The 24,202-nt window shown below is 35.2% G+C and overlaps 4 protein-coding genes across 4 annotated transcripts; 2 read left to right on the forward strand and 2 right to left on the reverse strand. All coding sequences in view use genetic code 12, as the record gives it.

Moving 5' to 3' along the window:
- Nucleotides 1–613: 613 nt before the first annotated feature.
- Nucleotides 614–3,132, forward strand: RJT21DRAFT_132342 (alpha-glucosidase II; the record flags this gene model as incomplete). Its single annotated transcript, XM_064883125.1, has 1 exon — nt 614–3,132. The coding sequence occupies exon 1, from the start codon at nt 697–699 to the stop codon at nt 3,127–3,129; it is 2,433 nt and encodes an 810-aa protein (XP_064738988.1). The 5' UTR covers nt 614–696.
- Nucleotides 3,133–4,411: 1,279 nt separating this feature from the next.
- Nucleotides 4,412–5,503, forward strand: RJT21DRAFT_112214 (cell-wall agglutinin N-terminal ligand-sugar binding-domain-containing protein; the record flags this gene model as incomplete). Its single annotated transcript, XM_064880064.1, has 1 exon — nt 4,412–5,503. The coding sequence occupies one exon, from the start codon at nt 4,412–4,414 to the stop codon at nt 5,501–5,503; it is 1,092 nt and encodes a 363-aa protein (XP_064738989.1).
- A 1,168-nt stretch (nt 5,504–6,671) lies between these two features.
- On the reverse strand, nt 6,672–11,048 carry RJT21DRAFT_112215 (uncharacterized protein; the record flags this gene model as incomplete). The annotated part of the gene is made up of 1 exon (XM_064880065.1): nt 6,672–11,048. One exon carries the CDS (start codon nt 11,046–11,048, stop codon nt 6,672–6,674), a length of 4,377 nt encoding a protein of 1,458 aa, XP_064738990.1.
- Nucleotides 11,049–14,823: 3,775 nt separating this feature from the next.
- Nucleotides 14,824–22,136, reverse strand: RJT21DRAFT_138083 (beta strand repeat-containing protein; the record flags this gene model as incomplete). Its single annotated transcript, XM_064883314.1, has 2 exons — nt 15,012–22,136; nt 14,824–14,921 (listed from the first exon to the last, which is right to left on the reverse strand). Exons 1-2 carry the CDS (start codon nt 21,742–21,744, stop codon nt 14,824–14,826), a joined length of 6,831 nt encoding a protein of 2,276 aa, XP_064738991.1. The 5' UTR covers nt 21,745–22,136.
- Between the last annotated feature and the right edge of the window lie 2,066 nt (nt 22,137–24,202).

The following is a 24,202-nucleotide window of genomic DNA, read 5'->3' on the forward strand; positions in this document are numbered from 1 at the left end:
TTAAAAGAGCTCTGATTATTAATTGTCGGTTCACTACGCAAATAAAGTGGAGAGAATTTTGGGGGAGGGGAATAGTAATTATCACAGAAGTGACCTTTATAGTTGTAAATGCACTCAACGTGTATGGCACATGGGGTTTCCAATAATCAATCAAAACTACAAATATCAAGTCTTGGTTAGTTAGAAGAGATTAAGAAGGATGGAGCTACCAATTAATTAAATGGCAAATTGATGTATCTTTCCGAGATACATTCCCAACAGCCTCACTAAAAGGATCTTCCCCACAAAATGTTTAATTTTATCGCCTATATTATTTTCCAGTTGTAAAGATTGATGGTATCATGTAAGATGGAAAGAACTTGTAATTTTTTCATTGTCAACATTTAGTATTTTACCGAGAGTCCCCCAATAGCTTTGCTTAGCAATTGCACCCCACAAATGTCTATTTTTGATATTACGATATATATATTGATGAAATATTTGATAGTGTATTGCAAGATGGAAGGAGCTTCCAATGAACTGAATGGTACCATGTGGTATCTTTCCGAAAATCTCAAGCATTTCAGAGGATTTAATTGATATAATTAATATAAAAGTTAACGAAAATTTATTCTTTATTTAAATTGTTGCAATAAATCATCAACCTCAAATATTATTTTCACCTTAAAATATTATTTTTCTACCAAATTTAAACTAATGCTTAGACACAAAATGGAACATTATTCACTTGACCGCCATATTGATTCAGATACTAGATTTTCTAGAGGAATGTGGGAGTTGAAACATGGTGTTAAAATTAAATGGGCCACAGAAGTTGTGAAAAGTGAAATTCAGGATGGTAATTCAATTTATAATGTTGCTTCAACGTCTAAGATTTATCTGCGTGGAGATACATTGAATGTTCCTACAATCACTATAAAATTGACTTCACCTAGTGAAGGTATTATTGGATTTGAAGCATATCATCATATATCAACTTATAAAAACAGTAAGGAACCAGAAATTAAATTGAATAAAGATTCATATTCACCAAAAGTAGTGAATGACGATGATTTTTCGAATCTAAATGCAGGTGATGGTGCGGTTGCAAAATTAGAAAAAAATCCCTTTTCAGTGGAATTTTTAGGTGAAGATAAATTGTTGACTAAATTAGGTAGAAATTCACTTGGATGGGTTGAAGATAGAAGATATCTCAACGTTAATTCTCAAGCCGAGAAAGCAGTTACGTATATGACTTTTCAATTACATTTATCAGTTGGAGAGAAATTGTTTGGATTAGGTGAAAGATTTGGACCATTTTTGAAAAATGGGCAAAGAGTTCAAATGTGGAATGAAGATGGTGGTACTTCTAGTGAATGGACATATAAAAATATTCCATTTTATATCTCTTCTAGGGGATACGGGATCTATGTTGATCTGGTTTCTAATGTTATATTTGAATTACAGTCCGAAAGAACGAATAGAGTTAATATTGCTGTTCCAGGTGAAGGTGTTAGGTTTTATATAATTAAAGGACCAGATCCTAAAACAATTTTGAACAGATTTACACAATTAACTGGTCGTCCATCATTACCACCTGCATGGACATTTGGACTTTGGTTAACTACATCATTTACTACCAACTATGATATTGATACTGTTAGTTCATTCTTAGATGGAATGAAAGAAAGAGATATTCCATTATCTACATTCCATTTCGATTGCTTCTGGATGAAAGGCTTTCAATGGTGTGACTTTGAATTTGACCCAGAATATTTCCCAAATGCAACCAAAATGTTAAAACAATTAAAAGAAAAATATAACATTAAGATATGTGTTTGGATTAATTCATATATAGGTCAAGAATCAAAATTGTTCAAAGAAGCCGATGAGAATCATTACTTGATTAGATACAAGTCAACAGTCAATGGTGGTGGATCATATCAAACAGACTTATGGCAAGCTGGTATGGGCATTGTTGATTTCACAAATCCTAATGCAGTTAGATGGTATCAAGATAAGCTCGCACTGTTAATTGATATTGGTGTAGATTGTTTTAAAACTGATTTTGGAGAAAGAATTCCTGTTAAAGATATTGAATATTATGATGGATCTGATCCTATTGCAATGCATAATTATTATACTTTATTATATAACAAATGCGTATTTGAAATTCTTGAAAAAAAATTAGGAGTTCATAAAGCTTGCTTATTTGCTAGATCTGCTACTGTTGGTGGCCAAAAATACCCTGTTCATTGGGGAGGAGATTGTGAATCTTCTTTTGAAGCCATGGCAGATTCATTGAGAGGTGGTTTAAGTTTAACATTATGTGGCTATGGATATTGGTCTCACGATATTGGAGGATTTGAAGGACAGCCATTACCTTCTGTTTATAAAAGATGGTGCGCTTTTGGTTTATTAAGTTCTCATTCAAGATTACATGGTAGTGGATCATATAGAGTTCCTTGGAACTTTGATGATGAGTCTAGTGTTGTTTTGGCCAAATTCACAAAATTAAAGCTATCCTTAATGCCATATATTTATAGATTTGCAATTGATGCACATAATAGTGGTATTCCAGTTATGCGTGCTTTCTTATTAGAATTCCCATCGGATCCAAATGCTATTGTGGTAGATACCGAGTATATGTTAGGTGATTCATTGCTTGTTGCTCCAGTATTCAATGCAGAGGGTGATATTGAGTATTATTTACCTAAAGGTGAATGGTATGGGTTATTAGATGGTAAAGTTAGAAGCTCCACTGGTGAATGGTTCAATGAAATTCATGATTTTAAATCATTACCATTGTTAGTTAAATCCAATTCAATTATTGTAACTTCGGGTCCCAACGCAAAGAATGATGATCCAGTATATGACTGGAATAATCAATTTATGATTAACATCTTCAATGTTGCTGAAATTGAGACCAAAATTCCAAATTCAAAAGGCGAATTTACAACTTTTATCAAGAGTAAAGATGTTGATGGCACAATCACAGTTGAAGTAAAAGGATCATCTAATTACTATATTAAATTATTGAATAAGAAGGATGTTACCATTAACGGAAATGCTAAATTGTATCAATTAGACGAATTTGGCAATTCTATATTTGAAGTGAAGGGTAGTTCCACCAGTTTTACCTACAAGTGAGGGATGGTTTATATAGCTCAAAATGTTTTTATATGAAATAGAAATATAGAGATAAAAATTTGATTAAACTAACTTTTACCAAATTTAGTTCCATACTAAAATAATAAAGGTAGAATTTATTTACTTTGAAAGTATAAATTGTACAAGTTAATAGCAGTTAAATTAAAAGTGGATCTTTTTTATTGACAACTTATCCTCTAATATTTTAATAAAGGTAGTGCATTGATCCAAGTTGTACCCCTGCGGTTTCTCAAGAAATATCCATTACTAGCCACAAAATTTGCAATCCTAAATACTTCTCCGATAACTAACATCAAAAAGGTTTGTATTTCCACAACAATAAATGAGTTAAAGTTGCTGGCTCTTTAGGTCAACAAAATTTAAAATAACATCTGCTAAGTAACCTCGTAAAGCTTCATAGTGGAGTGAGATGAATTTTTTAAGACATTTGTGTTACGTTAAGCCTCTTTTTTTCGTAAATTATTAATGGACAGACTTAATTAATTTATGTTTAATAATTGGAGATTAATACTAAATATATATAAAACTAAATTTTTCTTCTTATGATCATAAAGACTATACTATTCTTATCTTTCCAGCAAATACATCTCTTCCCTATAGTATACAATTTTATTGAAGGAAATAGAATAATAGAGAATCTATAACCATAAACGCATATAAGAACCCCACTCAACTTATTTACAGACTTGAACTCTAAATATTATATTGCAATTGAACATAATATATATAATATTAGTGACTTTCACACATTTGAAAATTAATATTTTAAATTAAATTACTACACATATATAATCAGAGCACGGTTTTAATGTTAGGAATCTAGGCAGTCGGATACTTAGTTTAAATGAATCATTCATATGACTTATTCGAGGCGGGTTGAAATAACCCACATATAAAACATGCTTATTTCAGAATTTGCATTAATAAATAAACAAAATATTTTGCTTAATGATTTGAATTGGTTAAAAGGATTAAATTATTAAACACTGTAGTTCGTAACTTAATATATTAAATACTACAGTTTGTATTTTAATTAAGCTTTACTTCTATCCTTACCAACTTTAATTATTCTTTATAATAAAATCAAAAAAATAAAAATAAAACCCTATAAAAGTCATTAGAATAATTCCAATTTTCATTAATAATCTAATTTATCTTGAACACTATTTATAAGTCTCAACTTCAATAAGAGTTGTCAAGCTTATTTCTTCAAAATAATTACAAACCATAATCTACTTCCTTTCGTATTTCATGTATAAAAATGTTGGTTGGATTTTGCCTTTCTATTTCCTTATATGCTATACATGCTCTTGCTGTTGCTGTATTAATTCCATCAACTAATCTTGTGAATGTTGAGAAAAGAGGTCCAGTGTATGGTGTATTCACGGGTGTAACGGCTCCAACTTGGAGTGACGGTGGAAGCTGGGACTTACGTTACCCTTTTGCTCCATTTTGGCTGATTGTCTTTGATTGGACAATTTCTTACCCTTCTATTCAAAGTGGAGATACATTTTCCTTGTCTTTAACTAATTTATTCGCCGTGTATACCCCAGGAAGCACATATGTTAAACGTGATACAACACAAACTGTTTCATTAGCTGGACCTGATGGTACTGTTTATGCTACTTGTGAATTGATTCCAGCAACAATTGTTTCAGTGGCAGAGCTTCAATGTGTGGGAACAAATGCCATTGCTTCTGGTATCGATGTTAGTGGATCATTTACACTCGAGTTTGTGTTTAATGCAGGGGGGTCCATAAATAACCCAGATTTACAAGCTGCAAAGTCTATAGTTGGTGCCCTTAACCATCTTCTGTTTTCAGATGGTGTAAATAATTTACCCTATGATGTTACCTTTGTTAAAGGGTCTCCTTCAATATCAGAGAATCCAAACCATTTGGTCTACGCTGATAGACCAGTTCCATGGGCTAATTATGATTCGATTTATGTATTAGGTGGTCTGTGTAATGATGATAATGGTGTTACAGCTGGGGCATTGGGTACTTTGGGCATTCTGAGTCCAAGTGGAAATCTTGATTGCTCAAGTTATCAAGTTCAAGTAACTAAAGATCTTAATGATTGGTATTTCCCAATTTCCTCCTTGGAACAAGAGGGAATTTCTATTACCTGTACTAAGACAGCTATCACAGTAAATTATCCCTTCTTAAAGGATAATTACAGGCCATTTATTGCAATTGATGCCCATACTTCTGGTGAAGAGTTTGAAATTTATTTTACCAACACCTATATTTGTCCAAATGCACCTCCACATAATGGTCTTGTCAATTATCCTCCAGTTACTTATGATGCCACTGTTACTTTTGATGGTTCTGGATCCCCACCTGTTAAGTAATTTCGCGTTACTTCATTTGCTACTCATATAGCTTCTGTTCTGTTAATTTATTATTATATTTGATTTTTCAGCTACTTTCAACGTAGTTATGAAAGATTTTAAGTTCTTTCTGAAGTCATTAAATTATCATTTTGTGATTTGACCTTATTTATTAAGATTCTTAGTTTATAACTAATGCAAAAGGATTCTTTGTGTCCGTAAAAAATATTTTTTTTCTAATGAGAAATTTTCCGATAACTCATATCCCCTAGGCCAGGCAACTTCCTCTATTAATGCAGATTTGTTATATTTCTATAAATGGTATTAAAAATAAGTCGATCGATTTTGAACTAACTGATCAAACTCGAATTATTAATTCTGTTTAATTCAACAAAGCTGGTTCATTTCTTAATATACTGCATGAGACAAAGGAACATACTTAATTCAAGACTTGACTTGGTTCACTTCGAATCTCTGCTGCTAGAGTTATTAGATATAATCATTTGTGTAGGGCTCTAGGCCACTAATTCTAGGGTATATAGAAATGCTTTTTAAAAGACGTACTTAAATACAGTCGCTTGTAGCATATTATAAGAGTTCAGATCTATTTTATGCTCATTAAAGCTTATACAATGTAATGAGATAGCATGATAGTTGAAATGCAGTTATAACTCAACATTGTTAATTAAATTGGCTTGAGAGAGAATATACGTTGTAAGACCCAACCAATATAATAAATGCAATCTTCAACTTTCTGAATACACCCGTTGCCCAGAACCATTACCCGATTGTAATGACAAAACCAAAAGTAGTCAAGCTTTGAAAGCATACACAAGTTGCCAATCTCCATTCCAGAATTAATCATAATCAATTCTATATTATTGTAATTCTCCTGCTAAATGTTCTCTTCCTATTTCTCTTACTCATAAAGCATTTAGATTCTTATTAACCTCAACTCACACGTAAATACTATTAATCTCTTCACTAATAATGATATAAGAACTGCGTACAATAAAGCATGGAAACTAAATTTCACAGAAACGTAATACAACGTATAACAGAACAGTAAATCAAATAGAATTGGAAATATGTACAATCAATGTACATTTTAACGCTTGAACAATAAAATAAGTTGGTTAAGCTCCGAACAAGATATTTAACGGAATTAGGGTATAACAGTTAAAAGCAACTAAACAAAAATGGAAAGAATAATAGCCATGATTATAGAACTAAAGGCAACCAGTAATCTGTTACCACTACTTGGTGCAAGTGGAACTGAAGGAACTCCTGATGGAGCAAGTGATGGTTGAACAGCTGGAACAGGAACAGAAGTTACTGTTGGTTGAACACCCGGTACAGTTGGACCTGCGGCTGTACCTGGAGCACCTGCTGCACCTGCGGCTGGACCTGGAGCACCTGCTGCACCTGCGGCTGGACCTGGAGCACCTGCTTCACCTGGAGCAACAGTTGCAGAAGAAGGATATTGATAGGTGGAAGATGTAATAACACGTGGAATGACTGCACTTGTAGCAACACCATTTCCATTGGTGTATTGCACAGTCTCAGGTGATGTATAAGTATTTGGAACATATGACCCTCCTGATGGTGCTTGGTAAGTGGTGGTTGCTGGATGAGTAATAACGTTGGTAACACCTCCTGAAGTTTGAGTTTCAAGTGAATTATAAGTGGAAGTTATAATTGGAGGAACAACATTACTAGCACCAGTACCTGTAGTGGCACCTGATTCAGGACAATAAGTAGTAGTTATAGTATGTGGAATAGTGAGAGTCACAATTGAATTCAAAGGACAGTTAGTTACTGAAGAAGGACATTCGGTTACTGTCACAATCTCATTGGAAGTAGTTACAGTAGTTATAGTAGAACCTGTACTAGCACTTCCAGTAGTTGTTCCAGTACCTGTACCAGTACCAGTAGTAGCACCAGTACCAGTAGTAGCACCAGTACCAGTAGTAGTACCTGTGCCAGTAGTTGAACTGCTCGAAGAAGTAGGTGCTGCTTCCAAAACATGTAATTGACCACGGATACAATCAGCAGCAATCAGATTAATTTGTAATGGAACAGATTCATCAGGACAGAAATAGAATTCATTTCCAACACCCTCTAATTCTAAGACTGGATCTCCAATAAACAGCCAACCTCCAAATGGTTCTGGACCAAGGAAGAACCCACTCGATGGATCTGCATGTAAATAATTACCATTAGCTGTAATCTCACCACCTGGGACAACTAATTCATAGTATGGACCATTAGTTGGATCGAATACAACACTATCACTTTGGTATGAAACATATTGTGTGAATGTATTAGGTGGATCTGCTACAGCAGTAATCTGGAAAGTGAATGTAGTAGTACTTGATGAGGAACTTTCACTTGAACTAGATGACAGACTAGTGCTTTCAGAACTAATTGAGGCAGTACTTGATGAAGAACTTGATGAAGAACTAGAAGAACTAGAAGAAGAACTAGAAGAACTAGAAGAACTAGAAGAAGTAGTACTAGTGACTCCTGATGTTGACTCTATTGGTGTTGTACTTAAAGATGAAGAAGAAGCAGAACTTGAAGATGAACTAGATAATGTAGTGGATGAAACTGAGGAATTGGCGTAGTAGTGGAAAGATGATGAAGATGATAATGAGCTCAATTCAAACGTCAGCGATGAAAGTGAGAACGTTGGAAAAGTTAATGATGAAGAAGATTCACCAGTTCCAGTAGAGGTTTCACCAGTAGTAGTAGTACTTCCTGAAGTAGTTTCGCCAGTTCCAGTAGATGAAGTAGTTCCACTTGTTTCAGTAGAAGTTCCACTCGAGGTCTCACTTGTTCCCGTCGAGGTCTCACTTGTTCCAGTAGAAGTAGATTCGCCAGATGTAGAAGTAGATTCACCAGATGTAGAAGTAGATTCGCCAGATGTAGAAGTAGATTCTCCAGATGTAGAAGTAGATTCACCAGATGTAGAAGTAGATTCTCCAGATGTAGAAGTAGATTCTCCAGATGTAGAAGTAGATTCACCAGAAGCAGAAGTAGATTCGCCAGAAGCTGAAGTAGATTCACCAGATGTAGAAGTAGATTCACCAGACTCGGAGCTCAATGAACCAGAACTTGGGCCTGAAGAAGGACCAAGTTCAATATTAAGACTAGTCAAATTACATGAACCAGAATTACTCAATGCAAGAGCTTGGTAAGTTACACCATCTTCTACTAATGGACAAAGATAAAATGCACCGCCAGAGAACAGAATACTTCCAGAAGTATCACTGAATCCATTCAAACCACCAGAGGAACCGAAAGTAAGATATGGTGCATCAGTATCATCATTTGCGGTGTCTCCAGCACTATCATGAAGGAACCCATCTAGTACGTAGAATAAAGTAGTTGAACTAGGATTGACTATCAAATATTCGACTCCTGGAACAGCAGTATCATCACGTTTACGGAATGTACTTTGACCATTAACACCTAATAACAATGCATCACCATTTTGGTCATATGCATATAAGGCACCTTCAGTTGGAGTTGAACTTACCGAAATACCTTGCGAGCTTACAGTAGTAGTGCTTGTCAATATTAACAGACCGGAAATAGAAGTCGAACCACTTTCAGACGTAGAACCTGATTCAGAAGTAGGTTCCGATTCAGATGTAGAACCACTTTCAGAAGTAGAACCTGATTCAGTTGTAGAGCCACTTTCAGATCCACTTTCAGATGTAGAGCCTGATTCAGAAGTAGGTTCCGATTCAGATGTAGAGCCACTTTCAGAGCTGGAGTCAGAATCTGAATCTGAATCAGAAGTAGGTTCCGATTCAGATGTAGAACCACTTTCAGAAGTAGAACCAGCTGGAGTCTCAATTATATCAGTAACAATACTATCAGAACCCGTTGCAAGTAAACTACTCGTAACAGTTCCAGTCCAACTTGTATAGACAGTAGTTGTAGATTCTGGAATTTCAACATATACAACAGCAGTATCACCAGGAATAGCCGAGAGAGTACTCAACGATGTTTCTGATCCAGTCCAAATCACAGTAGAAGTGGTAGTAGAAATAGGGACGAAGGTACTAAGAGTAGCTGTACCACCAACGGTAGCAGGTATTAACTGCGCACTTGGTGTCAGACTTGACCAAGTGACAGTGATTGTCGTAGTTGGAGTTGGAACGTCAACACTATAAAGAGCAACACCTCCTGGCCCCGCTGGATAAAATGATGTAGTAGCTGAATCTACTGTATTAACAGTAAAGGTGGAAGTAGTAGTTGGTACAGGCACAGCCACAGTGACCACGGCTTCACCACCTGGATTAGCTCCTACTTCTCCAACTGTCAGAGTGAACGAGCTTAACCATGTGGAATATGTGGTGGATGTAGGAATAGGCTCATAGAAAATAACAGTAGCAGGTGTATCCGCATTGGCTGGTGTGGTTGTGGTTGAAACAGTACTGCCTGTCCAAGTAGCAGTGGAGTAAGCAGTTGATGGAGGTACATAAACATAAAGGGTCACCGATCCATCATCGTCAGTAATGGTAGCTAAAGAAGCAACTGAACCAGTGGTACTTGTAACAACAGTTAAAAATGCAGTATTAGTAGAACCCGTAGGTTGTATTGTTGTAGTTGTAGAAAGTATATTAGTCAATGAAACATCGCCACCGGAAGTAGAATAGATGAAGAAATTCATATAGGTCACAGTGACTGGAAGTTCCTCATTCTGAACAAAAGCTTTAATGAACGGATACACATTCTCATCAACATTCTCATCAACATACGGACCATTAACAGGATAATTGTAAACTATGCTTTCTGGATTTGTTTCACAACTAACACCAGCTAATGGAGTTGGATCAAACATGGTAGGAGCATTCCATGAATTCGAACCTGTTACTGCATTTCCTTCAGGGGGACATATGAAAACTGCTCCTGAATTTATCAGAATCAGTAAAGTCCCACCTAAGAGATATACTAAATAATCTGAGTTCACAACAATTGCAGCTGCATTTGCATATGAAATACCTGAGATCCCTAGCAAATATTGATCATAACTTGGAATGAATTCTGCGAAATAATATGTATCATGAGGGGAAATTGCTGGTGGCTCATAAGTAGTAGTAGTAGTGATTATATCTGGACCGTCAATAAAGCCTATAATTACATTACCACTTTCAAAATTGCCAGCACATGTTCCAATTGTACTCAAATCAAATGAAAGGGAAAATGATCCACTGAAAGTTCCTCCAGTAGATATAGTAGGTAAACTTTTGACTGAAATATAAAGTTGAGAATAATCTGTGGCAATATCACCATTGAAATAAGTGAAATCAAGCTCGAGTCCCTCATTAATCACAAAAGGTGCGGTGTCAACAAATCCGAAAACACAAGGAAATGTTAAGGTAAATGTGTCCGAAGTGGTGACATCAGTCGTTATTTCATAACCAATGTTTACTGTCCAAGGAGACGAAGGATCACTACCTGATACCCACACAATCAGGTTAAAAACTCCATAAACATCTGCTGCAACATACGTAGAGATTAGTAGCAATGATGCTAATCTTATTGCTATCATCATTATCTCTGAATGTGACACGATAACCTTTCTTTTCAAATACCGAAATTTAATTAAAATTAGGGGTAGTAGGCATCCCGGGACTACTTAAATATAATTCTAGGAGTCTCTAATTACCACATTTACAAACATTCAGTACGTTGTAACCAAACTATTTCTAAATGGCTTAAAATATAGAATACGTAAGTGTAGCTCCAAAATAAATCCATTATTTCCTAAAAAGTAATCATAAGCTTGAAAATAGACTTAGTTTATTTAAAATAAAATAGGATAGAAATGGAATACGAGTGTTAGTTTAGGGATAGGCTTTGATAACATTTGTGACTACGTTGATGTCTTGAATTTAAATTCAAAGGTTCAATCAGGATTTGCTGCAACAGAATCAACGCTAAGAATAGAAGCATATTTTTAAAAGTTTCAAAATTATTATTGAAAAATAATTAACAAAGCAAGTATTAATTATGCATAATTCGCATAATACGAATCCAAAAGATGTTAATAATTATTATTATTCAACTAGGTTTATTCACAGTGGCCCACTTACGATCTCCTAATACCACATCTTGTACATATCATATTTAAATAATTCCTTCATTTTGTAACCTACTTCCAAATAGCGTGAGTACCAAGATGGATCTTTTCCTTAGCCAAGCATCCACTGACCAATCGACTAAACTGTATAATTAACTTCGTGAAACTAATTTTGTGGTGAGAATTAAATAAAAAGGGTTAAATGTGTTAAAGCTAACTTAAACCCCGAACAATATAACTCAAGTAATTTCATTCATAACACCACGGAAATTGTGAAGTGTCGGAATAACTTATTGCAATTAACTCCATAAATGACCGGGACACATATTTAAAATGAGCTGAAATTGAATTGGACAATTTAAAAATATCTAGAAAATACGATAAAATTATTCCGTGGCATTCCATAAAAATATTTTTAGTATTTGAGGAGTAGTACCCTGTATATCAGTGTGATATAACAACTGAATTCGACCAGTCTTATCCACCATGGAGTCATGCAATATAAATAACAAAAATAACCATTTTGAAGTAATTTTCAATAGGTACTAAATTGCATCTAATTTGAGGTTATAAGACAGAAAAATATTTTTTAAAAGAATATTTGGCTACTTCAAAAATATACTGTTAATTTTTCACTTCCTTTTGATTGTGGGGAATTTTTCAGATTTTTTCAATAATATTACTTGGTTTACCCAATTCGTTTATTTTAGGGCCCAGTAGGTACATAAAACAAAATCACAAAAGAAGTTTTACATAATCAGTTATTAAGACGTCCTTCAAGGGTTGTGATGCAAGTAATCTATAAATGTAGGAGTTTCAACGTTTTTAGTGCATTACATCGTATTCTACTTAAGCCATCATTAATTTAATTTTCATTAATTAGAAGATCTAACATAAACTTAATATATTATAGTTATATAGTTCTGTCTTCACATTTTAGAACTAACTGATTGATGGATATCAAATGAAACATGGCTTATCAAACGCTTATATGAATATACAGAAGAAAAAATGAACCGCATCAATGTCAGCAACAATAAAGACAGTATAAAGAAATACGATTTCTAAGCGTTCATTGATAAGCACATCCAAAAGGTGTCAAATAATAAATAAATAGAATTAGGGATGTGCGTGAGTGTAGGGGGGTCGGTAAGTTTAGGGTCCTAATTCAGATTAACTTTATGCAGTGATGAATTTTTCAATCGCTTACAACTTATGCTTATTATATTTTTGATACTATATTGAAAAGAGCATTTGATGTTTTTATTAATACGCATAGTTATTATTGTTTATTAATAATATTTCTACTCTGACAATTTATTAACTATTGTGGAACTTGCAAGTTGAAGTATTATCAACTTTAAATCTACTAATTCGTAATTTGAAGTCTAATATTTTTGTGGTAAGATCTAATTTTTTCGCGCTAATTATTCAATTATTAATTAATGTTAGATGTGTTATTTTTACCGGAAAATATTAATATCTGTTATTGTTATACTCTATTAAATGCCGCGTTGTACTATAAAATATTGTATATTGTGTAAGAATTAAAGAGGATAGATTTTAGGGAGAAAAGAGAGAGCTTTTATACCTTTCTTACTAGGATTCTGAAACAGTTATGAAACATGCGCTTTATATTGTGTAATGTATCATACCTATAACAGTTATACTCTATTAAATGCCGCGTTGTACTATAAAATATTGTATATTGTATAGTACTTAAAGAGGATAGATTTTAGGGAGAAATGAGAGAGCTTTTATACCTTTCTTACTGGGATTCTGAAACAGTTATGAAACATGCGCTTTGTATTGTGTAATGTATCATACCTATAACAATATCACTATTAATAACAATCATCTGCAGTAGTGTTAATAATTATCCATAATATCTGGATATTATCAACCACTTCAATTAATATTTAATACATGTGTGTGGTAAACTACTCTAAGCCGCCTGAGATGAAATATATCACACTTTTACTCCACAGAAGAAGTTTTTTTTTTCCGTATAAAATTGTATATAGAGTAATAAGAAGAAGTTGTGCCATCTATTATAGGAGTAGTTCAAATGATTTATTTCAATAACCATTTCAATATTATATGAAATTCAAAATATCAAAAATAAATAATTTTGAAAATTGTTTAATAAATATTTCTTATTAAACAAATCCAGACCTTTATCGACCCTTCTTGGAATTCTGATCAACTTGAGCCTTTATATTTCAAAAATATTTAACTAACATATAATAAGTATTCTAACTCTAAACGAAGGCTTCATTTATTCAACATTAGTTCGTTATTATAACAATCGATTATTTCTTGCAAGCTTGGAATTCGGATAAACGAAAGAAATAAAGAATTAGTTATTGTTCTAAACGTTATGCCATGCATGAGCCCACAGGAATATCGTATATATGCTTGGCTAATGTGTGGTATCTATAAAAATGTTTTATAACTTATTATTTAATTTTACAGATGAATTTGATTTGTCTATTTGTAAATAGTAACAAATTTGCGGTCCCAATTTATAGTTCATTAAACCCGAGCACAGAAATTACCTGCACTTTGTATAAGTTCGTCAGTTACACTCATTGTGTGGATGTTTAAATGTTGGATACTTCTGGTGAAGAGTTTGAAATTTAATTTACCAACACCTATATTTGTCCAAATACACCTCCATATAAAGGTCTTGTCAATTATCTCCAGTTACTTACTGAACATCGTTAATTAAATTGGCTTGAGAGAGAATATAGGTTGTAAGACCCAACCAATATAATAAATGCAATCTTCAACTTTCTGAATACACCCGTGGCCCAGAACCATTACCCGATTGTAATGACAAAATCAGAAGTAGTCAACCTTTGAAAGAATACAGAAGTTGCCGATCTCCATTCTAGAATTAATAATAACCAATTCTATATTATTATAATTCTCCTACTAAATGCTCTCTTCCTATTTCTCTTACTTATAAAAAATTTAGATTCTTATTAACCTCAACTCACACGTAAATACTATTAATCTCTACAATAATAACGATAAAAGAATTGCGTACAATAAAGCATGGAAACTAGAACATTAAACTAAATTTCACAGAAACGTAATAGAACCTATAACAGAACAGTAAATCACATAGAATTAGAAATATGTACAATCAATGTACATTTTAACGCTTGAACAATAAAATAAGTTGGTTAACCTCCGAACAAGATATTTAACGGAATTAGGGTATAACGATTAAAAGCAACTAAACAAAAATGGCAAGAACAATAGCCATGATTATAGAACTAAAGGCAACCAGTAATCTGTTACCACTACTTGGTGCAAGTGGAACTGAAGGAACTCCTGATGGAGCAAGTGATGGTTGAACAGCTGGAACAGGAACAGAAGTTACTGTTGGTTGAACACCCGGTACAGTTGGACCTGCGGCTGTACCTGTAGCTCCTGCTGCTCCTGCGGCTGTACCTGTAGCTCCTGCTGCACCTGCGGCTGTACCTGGAGCACCTGCTGCACCTGGAGCACCTGCTGCACCTGCGGCTGTACCTGGAGCAACAGTTGCAGAAGAAGGATATTGATAGGTAGAAGATGTAATAACACGTGGAATGACTGCACTTGTAGCAACACCATTTCCATTGGTGTATTGCACAGTTTCAGGTGATGTATAAGTATTTGGAACATATGATCCTCCTGATGGTGCTTGGTAAGTGGTAGTTGCTGGATGAGTAATAACGTTGGTAACACCTCCAGAAGTTTGAGTTTCAAGTGAATTATAAGTGGAAGTTATAATTGGAGGAACAACATTAGTAGCACCAGTACCTGTAGTGGCACCTGATTCAGGACAGTAAGTAGTGGTTATAGTATGTGGAATAGTAAGAGTCACAATTGAATTCAAAGGACAGTTAGTGACTGAAGAAGGACATTCTGTTACAGTGACAATCTCATTGGAAGTAGTTACAGTAGTTATAGTAGAACCTGTACTAGCACTTCCAGTAGTTGCTCCAGTACCAGTACCAGTAGTAGCACCAGTACCAGTACCAGCAGTAGCACCAGTACCAGTAGTAGTACCTGTACCAGTAGTAGTACCTGTACCTGTAGTAGTACCTGTACCAGTAGTAGTACCTGTGCCAGTAGTTGAACTACTCGAAGAAGTAGGTGCTGCTTCCAAAACATGTAATTGACCACGGATACAATCAGCTGCAATCAGATTAATTTGTAATGGAACAGATTCATCAGGACAGAAATAGAATTCATTTCCAACACCTTCTAATTCTAAGACTGGATCTCCAATAAACAGCCAACCTCCAAATGGTTCTGGGCCAAGGAAGAACCCACTCGATGGATCTGCATGTAAATAATTACCATTAGCTGTAATCTCACCACCTGGGACAACTAATTCATAGTATGGACCATTGGTTGGATCGAATACAACATTATCACTTTGGTAAGAAACATATTGGGTAAATGTATTAGGTGGATCTGCTACAGCAGTAATCTGGAAAGTGAATGTAGTAGTACTTGATGAGGAACTTTCACTTGAACTAGATGACAGACTAGTGCTCTCAGAACTAATAGAGGTAGTACTTGATGAAGAACTAGACGAAGAACTTGATGAAGAACTAGAAGAAGAACTAGAAGAACTTGAAGAACTTGAAGAAGTAGTACTAGTGACTCCTGATGTTGACTCTATTGGTGTTGTACTTAAAGATGAAGAAGAAGCAGAACTTGAAGATGAACTAGATAATATAGTGGATGAAACTGAGGAATTGGCGTAGTAGTGGAAAGATGATGAAGATGATAATGAACTCAATTCAAACGTCAGAGATGAAAGTGAGAACGTTGGGAAAGTTAATGATGAAGAAGATTCACCAGTTCCAGTAGAGGTTTCACCAGTAGTAGTAGTACTTCCTGAAGTAGTTTCGCCAGTTCCAGTAGATGAAGTAGTTTCGCCAGTTCCAGTAGATGAAGTAGTTTCGCCAGTTCCAGTAGATGAAGTAGTTTCACCAGTTCCAGTGGATGAAGTAGTTCCACTTGTTTCAGTAGAAGTTCCAGTCGATGTCTCACTTGTTCCAGTCGATGTCTCACTTGTTCCAGTAGAAGTAGATTCACCAGAAGTAGAAGTAGATTCACCAGAAGTAGAAGTAGATTCACCAGAAGTAGAAGTAGATTCACCAGAAGTAGAAGTAGATTCACCAGAAGTAGAAGTAGATTCACCAGATGTAGAAGTAGATTCGCCAGATGTAGAAGTAGATTCTCCAGATGTAGAAGTAGATTCGCCAGATGTAGAAGTAGATTCGCCAGATGTAGAAGAAGATTCTCCAGAAGCTGAAGTAGATTCACCGGAAGGTGAAGTAGATTCACCGGAAGCTGAAGTAGATTCACCAGACTCGGAGCTCAATGAACCAGAACTTGGGCCTGAAGAAGGACCAATTTCGATATTAAGACTAGTCAAATTACATGATCCAGAATTACTCAATGCAAGAGCTTGGTAAGTTACACCATCTTCCACTAAAGGACAAAGATAAAATGCACCTCCAGAGAACAGGATACTTCCGGCAGCATCAGAGAATCCACTCAAACCACCAGAGGAACCGAAAGTAATATATGGTGCATCGGTATCATCATTTGCAGTGTCTCCAGAATTATCATAAAGGAACCCATCTTGGACGTAGAATAAAGTAGTTGAGCTAGGGTTGACTATCAAATATTCGACACCTGGAAGAGCAGTATCATCACGTTTACGGAATGTACTTTGACCATTAACACCTAATAACAATGCATCACCATTTTGGTCATATGCATATAAGGCACCTTCAGTTGGAGTTGAACTTACCGAAATACCTTGCGAGCTTACAGTAGTAGTGCTTGTCAATATACCGGAAATAGATGTAGAACCACTTTCAGAAGTAGAACCTGATTCAGACGTAGAGCCACTTTCAGAACCACTTTCAGATGTAGGTTCCGATTCAGATGTAGAGCCACTTTCAGATGTAGAACCTGATTCAGATGTAGGTTCCGATTCAGATGTAGAGCCACTTTCAGATGTAGAACCACTTTCAGATGTAGAACCACTTTCAGAAGTAGAACCTGATTCAGACGTAGAGCCACTTTCAGAACCACTTTCAGATGTAGGTTCCGATTCAGATGTAGAGCCACTTTCAGAACCACTTTCAGATGTAGAACCACTTTCAGAAGTAGAACCTGATTCAGACGTAGAGCCACTTTCAGAACCACTTTCAGATGTAGGTTCCGATTCAGATGTAGAGCCACTTTCAGAACCACTTTCAGATGTAGAACCACTTTCAGAAGTAGAACCTGATTCAGACGTAGAGCCACTTTCAGAACCACTTTCAGATGTAGGTTCCGATTCAGATGTAGAGCCACTTTCAGATGTAGAACCACTTTCAGATGTAGAACCACTTTCAGATGTAGAACCACTTTCAGAAGTAGATTCCGATTCAGATGTAGAGCCACTTTCAGATCCACTTTCAGATGTAGAACCTGATTCAGATGTAGATCCACTTTCAGAGCTGGAGTCAGAATCAGAATCAGAATCAGAATCAGAAGTGGAAGTTGAAGTCGAAGAAGATGTACTCACTGGAGTCTCAATTATATCAGTAACAATACTATCAGAACCCGTTGCAAGTAAACTACTTGTAACAGTTCCAGTCCAACTTGTGTAGACGGTAGTTGTAGACTCTGGAATCTCAACATATACAGTAGCAATGTCACCAGGAACAGCTGACGAAGTAACAAATACAGTTTCCGATCCAGTCCAAATCACAGTAGTTGTAGAAGTAGGAATAGTTAAAATTTCAAGTATAGTAACAGTTTCTCCTGGACTTGCTGGAGTTAGTGGAAATGTGTATGTAAGGTCTAATGGGTAAGTCGACGTGGTTATAATTGTCGTGGTTGGAATAGGTACTTGAGACACAACAGTAGCTGTTCCTCCAGGGCCAGCCAGTTCAGTGTATACGTTGGTTTCAGTTAATAACCACGTAGTATCAACAGTAACAGTAGGAACTGGCACAACAACACTAACAGTAGGAATACCATTGGCTCCAGCAGGAATAACTGTGGTGGTGGATGTTGCTCCTACACTTGTCACAGTAGTATAATAAGTTAAAATAGGTGCATCAACACTAACAACAACTACTGTACCGGAGGTGTAGATACTGGTGGTACGTGCTGTCACTGAATCACTCACAGTAGTATAGGTGGTTGGAGTAGGAACTTCAACAATAACAGTAGCACTATCAACACCTGCACTACCTGGGATCGTTAAATAACCAGTGGTTCTAGAAGCCCATGTAGTTGTGGTGGTGGTGGTAGGAACAGGCACATTATATATAACAGTGGCAACTCCCCCTGCTGTTGCTAGAATGGTTTCAATAAAAATGTCACTACCGCCCCATGTCAGAGTAGTGGTTGTGGTTGGAGTAGGCACGTCGATTACAACAATGGCAGTTGTACCGGGACCTGCTAAATTAGTGGTGGTGTACGTCAAATCAATACCCCATGTATCAGTAACAGTCAGAGTAGGAACTGGCACAACAACACTAACAGTAGGAATACCATTGGCTCCAGCAGGAATAACTGCGGTGCTGGATGTTGCTCCTACACTTGTCACAGTAGTATAATAAGTTAAAATAGGTGCATCAACACTAACAACAACTACTGTACCGGAGGTGTAGATACTGGTGGTACGTGCTGTCACTGAATCACTCACAGTAGTATAGGTGGTTGGAATAGGAACTTCAACAATAACAGTAGCATCAGCACCACCAATAACTCCCTCGACCGTTGAATGTCCAGTGGTTTTAGCATCCCAAGTCGTTGTGGTAGTAGTCGTAGGAATAGGAACATTATATACAACCAGACCAACCTCACCTGGAGTTGCTGGGAATGTAGTTATGTACGTATCATCACCACCCCAAGTCTGAGTATAAGTACTAGTTGGCACAGGAATAACTTCGACAACAACATTGGTTCTCGCTGTATCATGATAATTGGTGGTTTCGTAATATATTTCATCTCCAGACCAAGTTGAGGTAGTAGTCGTGGTAGAAATAGGAACATACTCGGTAAGTTGGTCTATACCTCCTGGAACTTGTGGAACCAATGTTTCCGAGGTAAAAGATGAAAGCCAAGTTACAATTATAGTATTTGTAGGAATAGCTGAAAGAATACTTTCAGTTACTGTTCCACCAGGGTTGGCCAGAATATAAACTGTCGTAAATGATCCCGTCCAAGTAGTTGCAATAGTAGTTGTTGGAATTGGACGATCTATACTAATAGTTTCAGTACCACCAGTAGTGTAAGGTAATGTGGTGGTAGATGATACTGATTGTGTTGCTTCGGTGTTAATAATATATGTTCTTGGAGTTGGAATATAGTCAGTCCAAACAATTGTACCACTTACTGTACCAAAAGTAGAAGATGTCGAATATCCTGTCCAAGTAACTGTAGTGGTAGTTGTTGGTGTGGGCAAATATTCGTAAACTATAACAGTCCCTGAGAGTGAAGAAGTTGAAAAAGATGTAACTGCATTGTCAGATGTAGTAATAATGGTTGAAGTTGATGAAGGAACTTGGATAAGTACAGTCCAAGTACTAGTTGTTCCGTGACTATATGTTGAGGTCGTATCCACAGAACCAGAATAAGTTCTCACAATAGTCGTGACTGAAATCGGAACAAACACACTAAGTGTATCATGGCCACCAGGAGGACGAGTTATCAATGCATCACTTGTGGAGTCACCAGTCCAAGTTACAGTAGTAGTCGTAGTAGGAATTGGACGGTCTCCACTAATTATAATAGTTCCACTAATAGTGACGGTTGAAGTAGTTGACACTATTTGAGTTGGGTCAGTAACTGTAGTATAACTAGTTGGAGTAGGAACAAAAACGCTGATAGTTGCGCTTCCACCAGGGGAACCTGCAATTTGAATAGTCTCAGTATTTGTTGAACTCCACGTACTAGTAACTGTAACTGTTGGAATGGGTTCATAAAATACAACAGTAGGATCAGTAGCAGGTCCTAGTGTTGAAATTGCCGAACTAGCGACTAACCAAGTACTAGTTGAGTAAGCAGTTGCAATAGCTTCATTGACAACAAGGGTATACAACTGATTATTACCTTTGGTAATAGTAAAAAACCCAGTTGAACCGGAAGTAGTTGTACGAGTAGCCACAACAGAATTAACATTATTAGTAGCATCAGCAGGCGGATCATACGTTACAGTTGTACTAAGTCCTGTAGAATAAGAAAGATGTCCATTAAGTGTTTGAGTAAAAATGTTCTGAAAAGTGGCTGTAATTGGATTTCCGTTATTCTGAACAAAAGCTTGAATAAAACCAGCCGAGCCTGCCTCATAAAAACCACTCAAATCAGGGTTGTTCTCGATCCCACCAGAAGCACATGATGCAATTCCAGAAATACCATTTGCTACTTCCCATATAGTAGGAATGTTCAATCCATTCTGACCACTGACATAATAATAAAAATTATTGGACGTGACTGGACATATAAAATTTGAACCCCCCGATAATCTAATAATCACATTACCAGTACCATAGTTATCCGGTACTTCGCCTCCTTCCAAACCAAGTAAAAATTGATTATAACTTGGAATAAATTGAGCAAAGACTTCTGCTGAAAGTGGAGTACCTGAAAACTCAGTATACGAAGGTAGAGGTGAAACAGTATACGTATTTGGTCCTTCACTGAAAGATATAGTTACTCCATCATCACCAAAAATACTTGCACATTTAGAGCCTTGATAAGAACTACCAGTATTCAAAGTAAATGAGAGATCAAATGATCCGCTGACAGTTCCAGTTACAGGACCAGGTGCTGTGACTTCAATTGTAACATAAAGCTGAGAATAACCGGCATTGATATCACCATTAAAGTCACTAAAAGAAAGTGTGACAACAAGCCCGTTTTCTGTAATAGTTTGTCCCGGTGGAAGGCTTACAAAACCAAAAATACAAGGGAACGTCAAAGTGTAAGTTGAAGCGTCTGATGTTGAATCAACTTCAAATCCAATGTTTACAGTCCAAGTACCTAATGGATCCTCACCTGATTCATATGTAATCAGATTGAATACTTGTGCTGCTACATAAGTAAAGAATAGTAGCAATGATGCTAATCTTAGTGGCAACATCATTGTCTCCAGATATGTTGATAAAGCTACCTTTCAAAATTTGCCAAATCATTTAGTAAACTAGAGAAGTAGGGGATACTATGGAGTACTTAAATAAAAATTGCGGATAACTCCCACTACCACATTCATTAAAATACTATGAGTTGCACCCAAACCATTTGCAGAAATTGTGTAAAAGTATACCGAGCCTGATACCATAATGGAACAATAGTCACTTTAAAATAATCATAAAATTTAAAAAATATCGCTAGGATTACTTAAAAATACGAAGTTGATAAAAATGGAATACGAATATTTGTTTTGGGAAAAGTTATCAAAAGACAGTTCACTCCGAATGGTGACAACGTTGATATTTCAAACTTAAAGGTTTAATTAGGATTGGTTGCAATAGAATTAACTCTAAGAATAGCAGTAATATTTTTAATAGTTTCTAATAATAATTGAAAAATAATTAACAAAGTAGGTATTAATTATGCACAATACGCATAATACTAATCTAACAGGGAGATAATAATTATTATTCAGATAGTTTATTAACAGTGATCCACTTACGATCTATTTCTCGTATTCCCACATCTTTAGTTTAAAGTGGAGTTCCACAAATATTTTGATTGATTCATTAAACTTGCAAGCACTAACCTACTTTCCAACTACTTGAGTTTCAAGTTGGATGTAAAGCCCTTCTCGTTAGAATCAACAAACTAATCGACTAAACTGTATAATCAACTTCTCTTACAATAGCTATACTTCCAACTACGTTAAACTATGATTGTGGTGATTATTAAATAAAAAGGGTTAAATGCGTTAAAGCTAACTTAAAACCAGAACAGCATAACTCAAGTAATTTCATTCAGAACACCACCACAAATTCAAATTGACGGAATAACTTAGTGAATAAGCCTTCAAGTATTGGATTGAAATAACTACACATTGTAACCCTCTTGGTGGTCAGAATACCTCTGAGAAGTTACCTCCATAAAATGACCGGAACACATATTTGAAATGGACTAAAACTGAATTAGAATATTAATAAACATCTAGAAAATACGATAAAATTAATCCGCAGTATTCCATAAAAATAATTTTAATATTCAATTAGTAGTACTTGTATATCAGCAGGATATAATAATGATAATTAAATGCCATAGCAACCGAATCCAATCCGTCTCATCCACAACTTAGTCGTACAATATAAATAACAAAAATAACCATTTTGAAGTAATTAATGTGTACCAGACCCTTTTAGAAAAATAATTTTTAAAGCATGAGCCATGCACGACAAAGCTTTTCCTACTTCAAAAATATATTGATTTTTCACTTCCTTTTGATTGTGGGGAATTTTTCAGATTTTTTCAATAATATTATTTCGTTTACCCAATTCGTTTATTTTAGGGCCCAGTAGGTACATAGAACAAAATCACAAAAGAAGTTTTACACAATCAGTTATTGAGACTTCCTTCAAGGGTTGTGATGCAGGTAATCTATAAATGTGTGAGTTCAACGTTTTTAGTGCATTACCTCGTATTCTACATAAGCCATCATTAATTTGAGTTTCATTAATTAGGAGATCTAACATATACTTAATATCTTATGGTTATATAGTTATGTTTTCACATTGTAGAACTAACTGATTGATGGTTATCAAATGAAACATGGTTTATCAATCGCTTATATGAATATACAGAAGAAAAAATGAACCGCATCAATGTCAGCAACAATAAAGATATTATAAAGAAGTACGATTTAATATTCTAAAGTATTTTATTCGTATGTTATTAAATTAAGCGTACTGTTCATCCAAAATGTGTAAAATAATAAATAAAATAGAATTAGGGATGTGCGTGAGTGTAGGGTCCTAATTCAGATTTACTTTATGCAGTGATGAATTTTTCAATCGCTTACAACTCATACTTATTATATCTTTAATACTATATGCTGAATAGAGCATTTGATGTTTTTATTAATACGCATAGTCATTATAGTGCTTTATTAATAATATTTCTACTCTGAATTTATTAATTTGTGGTACTGACATGTTCAAGTATTATAAGCTTTACATCTACTAATTCGTAATTTGAAGTCTAATATTTTTGTGGTAAGATTTAATTTTTTTCGCATTATTTTTGCGATTGTTGAATTATTAATTAATGTTAGATGTGTTATTTGTACCTACGGAAAATATTTAATATCACTATTAATAACAATCATTTGTAGTAGTGTTAATAATTATCAATAATATCTGGATATTATCAACCACTTCAATTAATATTTAATACATGTGTGTGGCAAACCACTCTAAACCGCCTGAGATGAAATACACACTCTTACTCCACAGAAGAAGTTGTGCCATCTATTATAGGAGTAGTCGAAATGATTTATTTCAAGAACTATTTCAATATTATATGAAATTCAAAATATCGAAAATAAATAATTTTGAAAATTGTTTAATAAATATTTCTCA

Source organism: Scheffersomyces amazonensis, assembly GCF_036850825.1.
Source record: "Scheffersomyces amazonensis strain UFMG-HMD-26.3 chromosome Unknown RJT21scaffold_2, whole genome shotgun sequence".
Taxonomy (NCBI): domain Eukaryota; kingdom Fungi; phylum Ascomycota; class Pichiomycetes; order Serinales; family Debaryomycetaceae; genus Scheffersomyces; species Scheffersomyces amazonensis.